At 43.5% G+C, this 18567-nt stretch overlaps 1 protein-coding gene across 1 annotated transcript in view; it reads right to left on the bottom strand.

The window, feature by feature from the left end:
* The window catches only part of LOC135002199 (protein argonaute-4), a 223367-nt gene that overhangs the window by 129506 nt on the left and 75294 nt on the right, over positions 1-18567 (bottom strand). The window contains exons 5-6 of the mRNA XM_063951647.1: positions 3509-3645; positions 52-186 (exon numbers count right to left, since the gene is read on the bottom strand). Coding sequence (XP_063807717.1) covers positions 52-186; positions 3509-3645 — 272 coding nt within the window. The remainder of the gene's footprint in view (positions 1-51; positions 187-3508; positions 3646-18567) is intronic.

The raw sequence follows: 18567 nt of genomic DNA, 5'->3' as shown, positions 1-18567 counted from the left end.
TGCAAACATTGAGGGAAAAAGGTACAGGGGAACAAGATTCTAATGTATTACCTCTTATTTCTTTGGTGAATTTAACACGCTGAGAGTCAGTCAGTGGTTTGGTCTGCTCATTGATGTTTTGTACGTCAAGGACTTCACACATGAACTCTATGACTGGCTGAGCACGGTAAAAAGCAGTTGCAGAAACTGAAAAGTAAAAAAGATAAAGATGAATCCAGTCATGCACAACTGTGATTTGTTCGCAATATGCTTTACTGCATTGTAAAGCCATCCAAAAATGAATCTCAAGGGGAGGAAACCTTTCTAATAAGCGATACCACATATCCCATGCTCTACTACTCTTCCTCTAAATGGGAGAGGGTAGGCCTAAGTGGCCAGTTTGTCATGTTACAACCATTTGTTTTAGCCAACTTCCTCTCCAGAAACTCCATCTTTCAGTGCAGCAGATATGGGTCTGTATATGATGTCCACTAATTGCCGTTACAGTAGCACTACTGTATTACTACACAAGCTTGGAGTCCAGCATGCAGTAGTAGTCTAAAGGTAACCATCCAGAAAGCCAGAGCACACCAATGTGTGAAGAAAGTATACACTGTACTGTAGTGCACAGGAGTCCACAAAACAGCACGCCTTTAACATCATATTTCAGATGGGAAAGGTGTATACTACAGGTACACCATTAACAGAGTAACATTCTTCCCCCCAACAGTTATTGAGCATCCTGTGAGCTAGGAACTGCTTCATTAGTAAGACTACTGATTGCTCCTTAGCATCCTCCTGTTTGAATCCTCCTCTCCTTCTTTCCATCCCAAACTGAAAAACTAAGAAATTCCTGAATTACATGCTCTATTTTGGTGACTTATTTGCTTGCTCTATACTACCCACATACAAGCCACTTGTGCAATCAGGTGATCTCTATCTCGCTTTTCTGCATCTCCTCTTTTTTCCTAACAAGCTTAACTAGTCCTACAACTCAGCCAGTCTGATCCTGACAAAGACCATTCAAATTCTTACCTCCCATCTCCTCCAAAATGCTGAATCTCCTTATATCTTCTCTGATCTATAATTCTCAAATCCCATTCTACCATCTACCACAGGACCTACACTAACAACTCCTTGCCATCATCTCACAACTGTAGCCAAGAAGTCTTCCATGTTCACTTATAAACCTGAAAGGTTCGACAATACCCAAGGAAACCCTAAGCTTTCAAGTTTACCTGTCGATCCCCTCATTCTGTACTTTACAGTACTGCTGGACTCAGATTTTTGTTCTCAGCCCCATAGGGTGGTCTACAAAAATCTGCAAATTTGGGGAGATTACTAGAAGAGATTTCCAACAATAATGGAAACAGTGTTTGATTACCAAATTAATGGGTCTATTGAAGTGGGTATATTACCTTAGTATTAGACCATCCTTCAGCAGGCATCTCAACCCTCCCTTAGGTATTAAAGCAATGAAGTTTATTCATGTGACTACATTGTTAAAGCAACAACTGTAGTATCGCATCACATATGATCAGCTTTAGTGTTCAGGTTTACCACATTCTGGTGGTGTGAGAGGTGGATGCAGGTAAGTTATCAGGTTCAATACTTCTATGCATGTGATCACGATGGTTCCACAGACAGAAATTGCAAGCCAATCCATACAATTTCAATGGGTGTTTCTGAGATTGCTACCAGAAGCAGCGTGTCTTGTCAGCACCGCCGGCTAAAGATGCAGTTTCACTGAAACCATAGTCAGACGGGCATTCTGCCAGTGGGCGTGTCAATATTATGTCCATCCGCCATTACCAAGAAGCAGTGACGGCTACGGCAAAAGTCACAGCCACTACTGCCATAACGTCCAACGTTACGCATTTGAGGAAAATAATCCTAAACCAGGGAGAACATACAAACTCCACAAAGGGCCCTATTCATAATCTAATCCATAACCCCAAATGTGAGGCATCATTGCTAACCACTGTGCTTCATATTATTAGAAACCACAGGAATTTTGTCAACATAGGGAACAAGTCTCTAGACCAAGCACTTTTAAAAGTCACAGAAACACAAGGTGCTTAATATGTAATCTATAGACTGAGGTGCAATATGTTTTGCACTAGACAAACTTAACACTAGTAAAGACACAAACTCCATGCTTACAGATATTTCTAGGACTTAATACACATACTGCTGTATTAAAGTTGTGTTCATTTATGTATAAAGTTTGGTTTTATGGGGTCAATTCAATTAGACTCAAGGGAGGCAAGCTGCAGTCGTTACCGGCATGGAAATGCTGCCAATGGCCCCGCAACTTCCTCCGTTTGCTACCTTAGCTCCTGCTTTTCCCCTCCTCTTCATAATGCCTTATGTTGCTCTTGTTCTTTCAGTGTTTTGTTTTTTACTGTTAATGGATATTTTAAAACTGCAATCATATCTTAATTGTTCAGAAACAGTTTTATTGCTTATGTATATTTGTGATTGCAAATAAACACTGAATGTACAAAAAAAAAACCCTAACAAAATGTTGTAAGTAGTATGACAAACTGCAGCAAATCTAAACCGCTCATAACAGTAGAAGCATGTACCAGTGTAAATTGTATCCATCACCTAAACACAACCGCACACTAAACATTTCTGAGCAGCTCAGATATAACTAAACCTGGGTTACAGGCTGTGCTTTATAGATCTTCTATATCCACTTGTTTAGATGTCAGCAGGATATTAGCCATCTTGTGGGCAGCTATGAGTATTAATGAATATTAATGAGTATTAATGAATCGTGCAGTATTATCGCCCAGTGTGTAGGGCCCATTAGAGTCCACGCAAAAACCACACAGGTAAACGGATAACACAGAAATAGCCAAACACTTTAGAAAAGTGTACTAAACTAAAGATAACTCATATGCCCTCATGAAAGACTGATTACTTATGTTGCTCCCTTCTGTGCTTTTACCCATGCATGCATATCGCCAAGAGGATGGGTACAGGAATACAAATCTGCTATTGAATACATGTTTAACCAATGCAAAAAACATAGCAAAGATGCAACATAATAAAAAAAAAAAGACAACAGAAAAACACTAGCAAGTTGGTGAAAGCAATTGGTAAGTGCCAGCCACAACAAAGCCTGTATAAAAGTTATTGAAATGTGAGAAAGCTCATAAAAAGCTGCACCTTGATTATGCATATCAATATACAGATATGGGAGCCATTGAAAAAAATGTTTGGGACTTTCTGCAATATACGTAAATCCAAAACATACGGAATTAAAAAGTATCTTCATACAAATTCCCTGGCATTCCCTCCTCCTGGAGAACTGCTATCATGAGAAGAAATCCCACACATTTATTAAGAGTGATGTCTGCATCAAAAACAAATTTATACAACTTAAGCAGCAAGCCCTATTTAGGAGATGAGCAATCTTGAATGCAACTGTGCAACCTACAGAAGAATAACTTTATCAATCGCTTTTGGTTTTTAAACTTCAAATAGAAATTTGTAGAAAAGAGGCACCGCATGCACTTACCATCAATGTTAAGCATCATGTTCCACATCGCTGGACGCACAGATTGGTGAAAGCCAAACCAAACCTCACGACCTCCACCCAATGGGTGATAGTAACCCTCAGGTGGTGAAAAGAAGGATCGCCCAACTGGAGTGTACCTGCCGAAATTAAAACAGGAATTAAAAATGACCAATTTCTTAACTTATCTTGTAAAACAGTCCATGGCAGCCATTACAATGGAAAGATTCACATCTACATTAGGTAAAGACCAGAAGACTAACATCCCCTGGATTCTTCCCACCAAGTGGTTTATAAAGAAGCTACTTTTCCCAGAGGCTTTGAGTGACATCCCAAGCGGTCTCTGGAAAACATTTTCCATCTGAAATCATGGAATCAGAATGGAAAGTGCCCATGTAATAAAATAGTGAGAACTAAAAAGTAAAATAAGCCACACTGCTGCATAATTACCTTTCATTCTCTCTCAGTAATATGGACACTGGAGGGGTATAGCTGGTGACAGAAGTCTGAGCGCTAAAGAGTTTTTTAGTGCAGCTCAGGCTCCCCCTCTAATACCTGAGGCACAGGGTAGGCAGAAAATTTTTTTTAGTGCCCAACTGTCCGGCACTCAACTGGTTACTGTGACATTACTTGCGGTGCCCTTTTAAGCTGCAAAAGCGATTGATAGATGCAGTGTATAAGCAGCACTCACCGGACTGGATAGTTTAGAGCAGTATAAATAAAAAAAAATAAACAATTAATATTTTTTTTATATACATATTATACACACATTATATATATATATATATATATATATATATATATATATATATATATACACACATACATACACACACACACACATATACATACACACACACAGCCTACCAGTGCTCTGGACTTCCAAGGACTGTTTTGGACTCAGTTTATTTCACAGGGAAAATCTCGCCTTCCGGAGCCTTACGTAGGGTATCGTTCCCGGGTATACCTTGCATATAACACCTGCGGCTCCGGCCACCATCTTGGTAGGATTCCTTGTGTTATCTACTTCTGTTTTCCATTTTATATGTGTTTTGATTTTAAGTGTTTGTTTAAATTAAAACAGAGATTGTTTTTACATAACACTAGACACATGCCTTAATTTCTACCAATCATGGCTCAATCATAATGTTTTATGTGGGTGTTACTTGACAAGCGCCAATCAGGAGTGGTCTTCCTTCCGTATTGCACATATCCATTTCTATTTTAGGGCCCAACAGGGGAGCCCTGTGACTACCCCTAGGCCAGCTAAAGTCTATACAGCGCAGTTTTTCTACCTCAATCCCATTTTGACTTAACAAACATTCGCCCGCACGGATATATAAAATATGCCCACATAGCTTTATTACACATGAAAAGTAGAGGACGGTTAAGAGGGGTGGCTCCCAGTAAAGATCGGAAATAGGTCCTAAGATAGGCTGTTCAAAAAGAGGCTTGACACATGGAGAAGTAATAAGCACTATAATGGAACACAATTATCTAATTATTATTATTATTTAAGGAGATAGTTAAAATAATTTCAGATAACTGGTTAATTGAATATAGCGAAGTAAGAGGGATCTAATAGTAGAACTAGGCATTCTGGCTATCTTCAAAATAGGGAAAAATATATATAAATATTATAATTACCTGTAAGGAAGCGATTTCATGCCTCTTTAGCTTTATAAGGGAGTTCCCTGAAAGCAGGTCATTCATTACTGGACCTGTATGCTGCTTGGTTGTGGGAGGGACTCTCCTGTTCTATTTGGATAAAGTAAATTTAAGAAGGCATTTACCTCAATTTAATTTAATTTATAGCCATTTGCATTACTTGTTAAAAAAAAACACTACACATCTAATAGTTTAATTATTCGTAAATAAAAATCGCAAGGATAAATCTCACCATGTGCACACACCTTTAATAGGACTCTAGGAAATACAGACCAGATGAATTGATCCTGGCATGTGAATCACGAACCAACACTGAATTATAAGTGAACATTGTAGGGGTAAAGATTATTAAAAACAGTAAAAAACTGTTGAGTTTAAAAAATATATAATATGAAAGTTTTGTTGAACTCTTGGATATACAATTAATGTATTAAGGCTAATTATTATTATAAAGTTTTGGAATAATGACCCAACAATGGGATTCTGTTACTGGGATTATTTAATATTTGAATTTGAGGAAGAAGATCTGATATCCTCCCAATAATGGGTATATCACCTAAAGGAATTTATTATTGGGAATATTTAAACGATTGAATTTTAGGTGTATAGAGGTTATATTTCTAACAAGCATACCACTTAAAATCTACCTAAAAGAGAAAAAGCTATTTCTTTATAGTCGAATAAGATTTGACAAACAAGAAACTGAAATTAATTGTATTCAGGAAATGATTAAGAGGCCTTCTTCGTAGTATCAAATGGGTGCTATATGTCATTCCACATCAAAATCAACACAGCCATTTTCATGACCACCACCAATTTCAATGACATTTGCTGTGCTTGTTAGGTCTGACGAGAAACTAATTTACTCCAAATTTTTAGTACTACCTTAATAAATTAAAATTGAAGTGAAAAGATCCAGTCATAAGCTTCAAAAAGACACTAATTTCATCTCTCTGTCTTAATTAGAACTCAAGTTACAGGCAAACGAAATGACCCCTGCGGCAGTAAAATTGCATATTTTGGTCATTTTTAAATGGCTCCACCTCCAAAAATATCCAACCTATGGTGTTGAAATTTGGTGTAGATTAGTTTTTCCTCCCATCCTACTGGTATACCAAATTTCATAAAAATCAGAGAGGGTCAGTACATTTTTTAAGTTGAATGGAATGACCCCTATTATATTATATATATATATATATACACACATTTATATATATATATATATATATATGTGTATATACACATACACACACATACATACATACATACATGCACACACATATATACATACACACACACACGCAGTGGCAAACGCAGTATTTCCATGGGGGGGGGGGGGGGTTCCGTACATGTATGTATTCATGTGTTTGTATATGTGTGGATGGGTATACATGTACTGTGTATGAATATACTGTATATAATCCCAGTAAGAAAGGCAGGTGCAGTCAGATTTTACCAAAAAACTGTAATGATGCAAAGTCACAGCATATCAACATGTCAGGGCTACGGGCCCCCGAAACGTGGATATGCTGTGACTTTGCATCATTACAGTTATTTTGTAAAATCTGAGTACACCTGCCTTTATCGGGATTATAATTATTTACAGAGGGCACTCGAGTATTATTTTGAATGTCAGAGGAGTGCCGGACCACCGGACATACACATACAGTAGCATACATACATACACACAGTAAACATGGACACAGCATACATGCATGCGCACACACACACAATACAGCACACACATATACACACACATAGTATACATGCACACAGCATCCATACAAACACACAGACTATACATGCATGCAGCATACATACAGTATACATGCACATAGCATACATACAGTATACATGCACGCAGCATACATACACACTGTATACATTCATACGCATAGCATACATACACACAGTATACATGCAAACACACACAGTATACATGCATACATACACACACAGTATACATGCATATAGCATGCTTTGCATACACACACACACACACACACACACACACACACACTACACATGCCATACATACACACACCATTACAAGTAACTACAGCCTTCCATCACCTCCCCCCCCCCCCCCCCCAGCCAGCCTATTTTATTACACACCACCGGTCTCTCCTTCAATCCCAACATACAGTTTCTAACACCCACCTGGATTCAGTGAGTATTGGACACATCCACTGCCTACCCAGTGCCCTCACCGTCACCAGCCTCTTTCTCTTTCACTTCAAGTACAGGAGCTGTGTGCTGCGCTGTTACTGCAGCTCCCTCTACAGGCAGCAAGCATCTCTGTGTAAGGATGGCGCTGCTGCAGCCTATCAGTTCCTCACGCTGTATACACACAAAAAAAACGATCAGCAGCGCAGATGGATCGGCGGCCAGGGGGGGTTTCTAGGTACTTGGAAACCCCCCCTGCGTGCGCGTATGACACACACATACATACATACATACATACATACACATATACACTGCTCAAAAAAAAATAAGAATTTACTCACCGATAATTCTATTTCTCGTAGTCCGTAGTGGATGCTGGGACTCCGTAAGGACCATGGGGAATAGCGGCTCCGCAGGAGACCGGGCACAACTAAAAGAAAGCTTTTGGTCTAACTGGTGTGCACTGGCTCCTCCCTCTATGACCCTCCTCCAGACTTCAGTTAGGATACTGTGCCCGGAATAGCTGACACAATAAGGAAGGATTTTGAATCCCGGGTAAAACTCATACCAGCCACACCAATCACACAGTATAACTCGTGATACAATACCCAGTTAACAGTATGATAACAACTGAGCCTCTCAACAGATGGCTCAACAATAACCCTTTAGTTAAACAATAACTATATACAAGTATTGCAGACAATCCGCACTTGGGATGGGCGCCCAGCATCCACTACGTACTACGAGAAATAGAATTACCGGTGAGTAAATTCTTATTTTCTCTGACATCCTAAGTGGATGCTGGGACTCCGTAAGGACCATGGGGATTATACCAAAGCTCCCAAACGGGCGGGAGAGTGCGGATGACTCTGCAGCATCGAATGGGCAAACTCTAGGTCCTCCTCAGCCAGGGTGTCAAACTTGTAGAATTTTGCAAATGTGTTTGACCCCGACCAAGTAGCTGCTCGGCAAAGTTGAAGAGCCGAGACCCCTCGGGCAGCCGCCCAAGAAGAGCCCACCTTCCTCGTGGAATGGGCTTTCACCGATTTAGGTTGCGGCAGTCCAGCCGCAGAATGTGCAAGCTGAATCGTACTACAGATCCAGCGAGCAATAGTCTGCTTTGAAGCAGGTGCACCCAACTTGTGGGGCGCATAAAGGATGAATAGCGAGTCAGTCTTTCTGACTCCAGCTGTCCTGGAAACATAAATTTTCAGGGCCCTGACTACGTCCAACAACTTGGAAGCCTTCAAGTCTTTAGTAGCCGCAGGCACCACGATAGGTTGGTTCAGATTAAAGGCTGATACCACCTTAGGGAGAAACTGGGGACGAGTCCTCAATTCTGCCCTATCCATATGGAAAATCAGATAAGGGCTTTTACATGACAAAGCCGCCAATTCTGATACACGCCTGGCCGAAGCCAAGGCCAACAACATGACCACTTTCCACGTGAGATATTTCAATTCCACGGTTTTAAGTGGCTCAAACCAATGTGACTTTAGGAAATCCAACACTACGTTGAGATCCCAAGGTGCCACTGGAGGCACAAAAGGGGGCTGAATATGCAGCACTCCCTTAACAAAAGTCTGAACTTCAGGTAGTGAAGCCAGTTCTCTCTGGAAGAAAATCGATAGAGCCGAAAATCTGGACCTTAGTGGAACCCAATTTTAGGCCCATAGTCACCCCTGACTGTAGTTAGTGCAGAAAACGGCCCAGCTGAAATTCCTCCGTTGGGGCATTCCTGGCCTCACACCTCGCAACATATTTTCGCCATATGCGGTGATAATGGTTTGCGGTCACTTCTTTTCTAGCTTTAATCAGCGTAGGAATGACTTCCTCCGGAATGCCCTTATCCTTCAGGATCCGGTGTTCAACCGCCATGCCGTCAAACGCAGCCGCGGTAAGCCTTGGAACAGACAGGGCCCCTGCTGCAGCAGGTCCTGTCTGAGCGGCAGAGGCCATGGGTCCTCTGACATCATTTCTTGAAGTTCCGGGTAGCAAGCTCTTCTTGGCGAATCCGGAACAATGAGTATAGTTCTTACTCCTCTTCTCCTTATTATCCTCAGTACCTTTGGTATGAGAGGAAGAGGAGGGAACACATAAACCGACCGGTACATTCACGGTGTCACTAGAGCGTCCACAGCTATCGCCTGCGGGTCTCTTGACCTGGCGCAATATCTTTTTAGGGTGGAGGTCGTGCCTGCTGAGGAAGTCTGCTTCCCAGTTGTCCACTCCCGGAATAAACACTGCTGACAGTGCTAACACGTGATTTTCCGCCCATCGGAGAATCCTTGTGGCTTCTGCCATCGCCGTCCTGCTTCTCGTGCCGCCCTGTCGGTTTACATGGGCGACTGCCGTGATGTTGTCTGACTGGATCAGTACCGGCTGGTTTTGAAGCAGGGGTTTTGCCTGACTTAGGGCATTGAAAATAGCCCTCAGTTCCAGAATATTTATGTGTAGGGAAGTCTCCTGACTTGACCATAGTCCTTGGAAGTTTCTTCCCTGTGTGACTGCCCCCCAGCCTCGAAGACTGGCATCCGTGGTCACCAGAACCCAGTCCTGTATGCCGAATCTGCAGCCTTCTTGAAGATGAGCACTTTGCAGCCACCACAGCAGAGACACCCTGGTCCTTGGAGACAGGGTTATCAGCCGATGCATCTGAAGATGCGATCCGGACCACTTGTCCAACAGGTCCCACTGAAAGGTTCTTGCATGGAACCTGCCGAATGGAATTGCTTCGTCAGAAGCTACCATCTTTCCCAGGATCCGCGTGCAGTGATGCACAGACACCTGTTTTGGTTTTAGGAGGCCTCTGACTAGAGATGACAGCTCCTTGGCCTTCTCCTCCGGGAGAAACACTTTTTTCTGTTCTGTGTCCAGAACCATCCCCAGGAACAGTAGACGTGTCGTCGGGACCAGCTGTGACTTTGGGATATTTAGAATCCAGCCGTGCTGTTGTAGCACCTCCCGAGATAGTGCTACCCCGACTAACAACTGCTCCCTGGACCTCGCCTTTATCAGGAGATCGTCCAAGTACGGGATAATTAAAACTCCCTTCTTTCGAAGGAGTATCATCATTTCGGCCATTACCTTGGTAAAGACCCTCGGAGCCGTGGATAGACCAAACGGCAACGTCTGGAATTGGTAATGACAATCCTGTACCACAAATCTGAGGTACTCCTGGTGAGGATGGTAAATGGGGACATGCAGGTAAGCATCCTTGATGTCCAGTGATACCATGTAATCCCCCTCGTCCAGGCTTGCAATAACCGCCCTGAGCGATTCCATCTTGAACTTGAATTTTTTTAAATATGTGTTCAAGGATTTCAAATTTAAAATGGGTCTCACCGAACCGTCCGGTTTCAGTACCACAAACATTGTGGAATAGTAACCCCGTCCTTATTGAAGTAGGGGCACCTTGACTATCACCTGCTGGGAATACAGCTTGTGAATTGCCTCTAGCACTGCCTCCCTGCCTGAGGGAGTTGTTGGCAAGGCAGATTTGAGGAAACGGCGGGGGGGGAGACGTCTCAAATTCCAGCTTGTACCCCTGAGATACTACTTGAAAGATCCAGGGATCCACCCGTGAGCGAGCCCACTGATTGCTGAAATTTTTGAGACGGGCCCCCACCGTCATGCGGTGGACTTAGAGGAAGCGGGGGGAGGACTTTTGCTCCTGGGAACTGGCTGCATGCTGCAGCTTTTTCCCTCTACCTCTGCCTCTGGGCAGAAAGGACGCGCCTCTAACCCGCTTGCCCTTATGGGGCCGAAAGGACTGTACCTGATAATACGGTGCTTTCTTTGGCTGTGAGGGAACATGGGGTAAAAATGCAGACTTCCCAGCTGTTGCTGTGGAAACGAGGTCCGAGAGACCATCCCCAAACAACTCCTCACCCTTATAAGGCAAAACTTCCATGTGCCTTTTAGAATCAGCATCACCTGTCCACTGCCGAGTCCATAACCCTCTCCTGGCAGAAATGGACATTGCACTTATTTTAGATGCCAGCCGGCAAATATCCCTCTGTGCATCTCTCATGTATAAGACTGCGTCTTTAATATGCTCTACGGTTAGCAATATAGTGTCCCTGTCTAGGGTATCAATATTTTCCGACAGGGAATCTGACCACGCAGCTGCAGCACTGCACATCCATGCTGAAGCAATAGCTGGTCTCAGTATAATACCTGTGTGTGTATATACAGACTTCAGGATAGCCTCCTGCTTTCTATCAGCAGGTTCCTTTAGGGCGGCCGTATTCGGAGACGGTAGTGCCACCTTCTTTGACAAGTGTGTGAGCGCTTTATCCACCCTAGGGGATGTTTCCCAACGTGACCTATCCTCTGGCGGGAAAGGGTACGTCATTAGTAACCTTTTAGAAATTACTAGTTTCTTATCGGGGGAAGCCCACGCTTCTTCACACACTTCATTTAACTCCTCAGATGGAGGAAAAACTACTGGTAGTTTTTTCTCTCCAAACAGAATACCCTTTTTTGTTGTACCTGGGGTAACATCAGAAATGTGCAACACATTTTTCATAGCCTCAATCATGTAACGTGTGGCCCTATTGGAAGTTACATTAGTCTCATCGTCGTCGACACTGGAGTCAGTATCCGTGTCGACATCTGTGCCTGCCATCTGAGGTAGCGGGCGTTTTAGAGCCCCTGATGGCTTTTGAGACGCCTGGGCAGGCACAGGCTGAGAACCCGGCTGTCCCATATTTGGTATGTCGTCAAACCTTTTATGTAAGGAGTCGACACTGTCACGTAATTCCTTCATAACCATCCACTCCGGTGTCGGCCCCGCAGGGGGTGACATCACATTTATCGGCATCTGCTCCGCCTCCACATAAGCCTCCTCATCAAACATGTCGACACAGCCGTACCGACACACCGCACACACACCGGGAATGCTCTGACAGAGGACAGGACCCCACAAAGCCCTTTGGGGAGACAGAGAGAGAGTATGCCAGCACACACCAGAGCGCTATATAACACAGGGATTAACACTATAACTGAGTGTTTCCCTTATAGCTGCTTATAAATATATATTGCTGCGCCTAAATTTAGTGCCCCCCCTCTCTTTTTTACCCTTCTGTAGCTTGAAACTGCAGGGGAGAGCCAGGGAGCGATCCTTCCAGCGGAGCTGTGAGGGAAAAATGGCGCCAGTGTGCTGAGGGAGATAGCCCCTTTTTCGGCTGACTTTTCTCCCGCTTTTTTTATGGATTCTGGCAGGGGTATTTATCACATATATAGCCTCTGGGACTATATATTGTGATTTTTTGCCAGCCAAGGTATTCATATTGCTGCTCAGGGCACCCCCCCCCCCAGCACCCTGCACCCATCAGTGACCGGAGTGTGAGGTGTGCATGAGGAGCAATGGCGCACAGCTGCAGTGCTGTGCGCTACCTTGTTGAAGAAGATCGAAGTCTTCTGCCGCCGATTTCCAGTAACATCTTCATGCTTCTGGCTCTGTAAGGGGGACGGCGGCGCGGCTCCGGGACCAAACGATCGAGGTCGGGTCCTGTGTTCGATCCCTCTGGAGCTAATGGTGTCCAGTAGCCTAAGAAGCCCAAACTATCTCCAGTCAGGTAGGTTCGCTTCTTCTCCCCTTAGTCCCTCGTAGCAATGAGTCTGTTGCCAGCAGATCTCACTGAAAATAAAACACCTAAAATATACTTTCTTTTCTAGGAGCTCAGGAGAGCCCCTAGTGTGCATCCAGCTCAGCCGGGCACAAGATTCTAACTGAAGTCTGGAGGAGGGTCATAGAGGGAGGAGCCAGTGCACACCAGTTAGACCAAAAGCTTTCTTTTAGTTGTGCTCAGTCTCCTGCGGAGCCGCTATTCCCCATGGTCCTTACGGAGTCCCAGCATCCACTTAGGACGTCAGAGAAATATTAAACACATCCTAGATCTGAATGAATTAAATATTCTTATTAAATACTTTGTTCTTTACATAGTTGAATGTGCTGACAAAATCACACAAAAATTATCAATGGAAATCAAATTTATTAACCCATGGAGGTCTGGATTTGGAGTCACACTCAAAATTAAAGTGGAAAAACACACTACAGGCTGATCCAACTTTGATGTAATGTCCTTAAAACAAGTCAAAATGAGGCTCAGTAGTGTGTGTGGCCTCCACGTGCCTGTATGACCTCCCTACAATGCCTGGGCATGCTCCTGATGAGGTGGCGGATGGTCTCCTGAGGGATCTCCTCCCAGACCTGGACTAAAGCATCCGCCAACTCCTGGACAGTCTGTGGTGCGTTGGTGGATGGAGCAAGACATGATGCCCCAGATGTGCTCAATTGGATTCAGGTCTGGGGAACGGGCGGGCCAGTCCATAGCATCAATGCCTTCATTTTGCAGGAACTGCTGACACACTCCAGCCACATGAGGTCTAGCATTGTCTTGCATTAGGAGGAACCCAGGGCCAACCGCACCAGCATATGGTCTCACAAGGGGTCTGAGGATCTCATCTCGGCACCTAATGGCAGTCAGGCTACCTCTGGCGAGCACATGGAGGGCTGTGCGGCCCCCCAAAGAAATGCCACCCCACACCATTACTGACCCACTGCCAAACCGGTCATGCTGGAGGATGTTGCAGGCAGCAGAACGTTCTCCTTGGCGTCTCCAGTCAAGTCTGTCACGTGCTCAGTGAGAACCTGCTTTCATCTGTGAAGAGCACAGGGCGCCAGTGGCGAATTTGCCAATCTTGGTGTTCCTGGCAAATGCCAAACGTCCTGCACGGTGTTGGGCTGTAAGCACAACCCCCACCTGTGGACGTCGGGCAGTCATACCACCCTCATGGAGTCTGTTTCTGATCGTTTGAGTAGACATGCACATTTGTGGCTTGCTGGAGGTCATTTTGCAGGGCTCTGGCAGTGTTCCTCCTGTTCCTCCTTGCACAAAGGCGGAGGTAGCGTTCCTGCTGCTGGGTTGTTGCCCTCCTACGGCCTCCTCCACGTCTCCTGATGTACTGGCCTGTCTCCTGGTAGCGCCTCCATGCTCTGGACACTACGCTGACAGACACAGCAAACCTTCTTGCCACAGCTCGCATTGATGTGCCATCCTGGATGAGCTGCACTACCTGAGCCACTTGTGTGGGTTGTAGACTCCGTCTCATGCTACCACTAGACTGAAAGCACCGCCAGCTTTCAAAAGTGACCAAATCATCAGCCAGAAAGCATAGGAGCTAAGAAGTGGTATGTGGTCACCACCTGCAGAACAACTCCTTTATTGGGGGTGTCTTGCTAATTGCCTATAAATTTCCACCTGTTGTCTATTCCATTTGCACAACAGCATATGAAATTGATTGTCAGTCAGTGTTGCTTCCCAAGTGGACAGTTTGATTTCACAGAAGTGTGACTGACTTGGAGTTACATTGTGTTTAAGTGTTCCCTTTATTTTTTTTGAGCAATATATATATATATATATATATATATATATATATATATACATACACACACACACACACAGTGATTGCGCAGAGTCCCAAAAAAAGTGGGTACCAGGGACACCTCACTTTTAAAAATTGGGGTCCTACCTGTCCTTTTCTGGGTCCCATCGGAATGAAGGTTTTTATTAATCTTATTATAAAAATATAAAAACACAGACCCGATTTGGACACTACAAAGTGTTGAAAGGGGGAGGATGGGATGACTATGCTGCTGGGCTGTGTAGCATACAGGACACTGCACCAGAGCTGTAACTAGACATTTTGGCGCCCTAAGGCTACTTCATACAGGCTACTTTGTGGGGAAGGGGCGTGACCACAGTAGTGCAGCTTCTACACTGTGCGCCAGGCAGAGCACCTTCTACACTGTGCGCCAGGCAGAGCACCTTCTACACTGTGCGCCAGGCAGAGCACGTTTTACACTGCACCAGGTAGAGCACTGAGACACACTGCACCAGGTAGAGCACTGAGACACATAGCACTGAGACACATAGCACTGAGACACATTGCACCAGGTAGAGCACTGAGACACACTGCACCAGGTAGAGCACTGAGACACATAGCACTGAGACACATTGCACCAGGTAGCACAGGCTCATCCACCTGCTGCAGCCCGGGCACAGGGCAGATGCGGAGCGGCACTCACTGTTGTGGAGGAGGACGCTGTGCCGGGTGAGCTCTTGGCGCTGGCGGCAGAGACATGGTCAGCGAGCAGTGGGCAGGAGGTGGAGCAGAGCCAGTCTTACAGCGCTGCAGCGCAGATTCATGGTGCTGGCGGTGGAGCCCAGTCCAGGTCAGCGCCGCTGTGAGGGGGATTCAAACAATGCCGAACTGGCGGGAGACACTACAGGCTATGATTGGCTGCTCCTCCCAGCTGCATGCTGACCCTGTCGCCTCCACCGCTGCAGGCTGTGATTGGCTGAGGAAACCGACTGGCTAGCGCAATGCCGCACACTGATGCAGATGAGCGCGTCCTGGGGGACCCGCTCATCTTTTAAATGCAAGTCCCAGGTAGCCGTTTCTGGGTATAATACGCGCTGTAGCGCGTTTTTGCAATCACTGAAAAAAAAAACAATTAATATACATACATACACACATATATTTCTATGAAGGGAGATACACGCGTCAAGGTAAGCGAACTATGTGATTGACCAAGTAATATCAATACAGAACTGCACACACTCCTCAGCTATAACAGAGTGGCAGCTTTTCACAGTAAAATGTGTGTGTTAGTGAGACACACCAGTGGTAGTGGTATAGTACGTTGGAGTGGATGTGGCGTCTAATAGTATGAAAGAAAAAAATATAAAATTGGGATACAGAAATACTTAGCTTCCTTTATATAAGGGTCTTCAGTCGACTGACCATAGTGGAGCTCAAACTATATGAAAAATAAACAAAAAATAATAAAAACATAGCGCAACCTGTTATGGTGCAAGGAATGGTTGTTCATATATACGTTCTTTACATACAGAAAATATGTACTTAGGAACTATAGCAAGTTCCAAATAGTATAATTTAATTCACATCATATTCCAAATGGCAACAAGAAAAACAATAAGAAGCTTATCTGCCCAAACTCTGGGTCCCGAAACAACCGGTTCCTTAACCACAAATATTCCAAACGGTAACCAGTAAGTAGAAAACATACAAGAAACAAGTTAAAAAAGGCCCATCTGTCCATCAAAAGGGGTCCAGAAGGCATTAGTCCCAACACGTTTTGTCCTAGCTTGTGGACTTCATCAAGGGGATGATTAGGTGTCTGCCAGATCCGCCTTATATAGCAGAGGAAACAGGAAGTGTGCTAATGAGCCACTTCCTGTTGTGAATGGTGATAAAAATACATCATAATATTTCAAAGTAATCTATAAGTATATGATAGTGAGAAGTGATTGAATTCTCTCATAAAAATTTAAAATCTATGAAGTAGTACTGATGAGAAGTAAATAGATCCGCAGTGGAACGCATATGAGTCACTTCCGTTTCTGGGTTTTAGATAAAAAAAACTACTAACTGGTGATCGGTGATAACAGTGTGGGACGGCGGGCTTATGAAGGTGCAAATGTAACTAAATATAGTCCATAATAAACTTTACAGTGCAGCCACTTGTAAAAGTGGAGCATTTAGCTGCCTCCTTGCACTGCACCCGGACCAGAAGTATACTAAGTCCGTGTGGCGGAAGTGCCGGTGGAACGCATTGTTCCAGTTTCAGTGATTTTAAGCTTAAATATATAAATCAGGTGATTGACTACCAAACAAAATAGATAATGATCAGGGATGGTAAGGATCTGTGAGTATACTTTGCATAAATTCTAGTTTTAGACAAAACCGCGCAAAACATAAAGGGAAGAGGAAAAGTGACGTGCGTGGAACGCAAGGCCATGATTGCGGAACCACGAATATAGATCTTGTACAATATATAAAACTGTGTATTTAGACTCAGAGTCACCATTACATCCTTTGGGAAACTGAATGCAATTTTCATGTGTTCCAAGAAGTCTTTAGCAGAGGCCTGGTTGATTTAATATAGGGACGCAGCTTCCAGTATTTGTGCGTATATTTTGCTATGAATAAATAACATTTCATCAGTAATATAGCCTCCAAGACTTTAAAAAAAAACATTTTCAGTGCTAACAATATAAAGATGTGCAACATATTTGTTAGACATGTGGACTTGTGCAGCTATATAATATGTCTCACTTAAAGAAGTCACATAGAATATAGTGCAAAAATGAAGTAAAGAAGATTCAGAAGGGGGTGGAGAAGGGGAAAATATGAATACTTGAGGATGATTAACCAATTGAATCTATAATATAGACCAGATTGTGGGTGAGATATGGCATTAAGATTCTGAAGTCATCAAATTATTGAAAATTCATAGAAAAGGGGTGATCTCAAAGCTAAAGGTTGAACCCGAAGGGAGATAATGTTGAGAGGTCATAAATCCCAAACATTTCACGTCTTGAGTTTGTTCAAAATATCTCCTCTTTCATCCGGTTTGACTAATTCTATTGCCTTAAATGTCAACATGGATTCAGGTTTCTCCTGAAAATGTCTGTAGAGTGCCTGATTAGTGATTTTATTCTTTATGTTTTGGATGTGCTCCTGAATTCGAAGTTTGAGCACTCGTTTTGTTTTTCCAACATACTTATAGTGGCAGGTGCATTCAAGCATATAGATCACCAAGGTGGAATTGATATTTATAAAATCTTTAACTTTGTATTCTTTAGTATCATCATGGTTATAAGAGATTTTTCTTTGTGGATGTAAAAATTTACATATATTACAGCTACCGCACTTATAACTTCCATTGCTTTTGCTGATTATAACAGAAACAATACAGAAACCTGCGCTGGCTGGTTAGGTTTGCTTTAGAACCATTTACATCAGTTGTCTACAGTAGGCTGGGTGCCAGGATATCTTTGATGTTCCTAGATTTACAGAACACGATCTCTGGTCTTGGTGGCATTAAATCCTTTAGAAACGGATCCATAAGTAACACATTCCAATGTTTCTTGAATTAATCTTTTATACGTTTCTCTCGGCAATTGAATGTGGTTATGAAGGGTACTGATTTCTTATGGACTTCGGTGGTTTTTTTCTCTTCCAGTAACGGACCTCTCAACCTGGTTGACACCTGTTAAGGCTTGACTGATGACTTTCTGTGGATACTTAATTTCTTCAAATCTTTTCAAATAAATACTAAGAAGGAATGTTGGTTTTCCAGCAATCAGCATGACCGCTATTAAAGGTTAAGTAGCCGTTTGTATCTACTGTTT

Source organism: Pseudophryne corroboree, chromosome 2 (genome assembly GCF_028390025.1).
Source record: "Pseudophryne corroboree isolate aPseCor3 chromosome 2, aPseCor3.hap2, whole genome shotgun sequence".
NCBI classification, from domain to species: domain Eukaryota; kingdom Metazoa; phylum Chordata; class Amphibia; order Anura; family Myobatrachidae; genus Pseudophryne; species Pseudophryne corroboree.
Note: the sequence above shows the minus strand (reverse complement) of the source record. Positions and strands in the feature narration are given on the sequence as shown.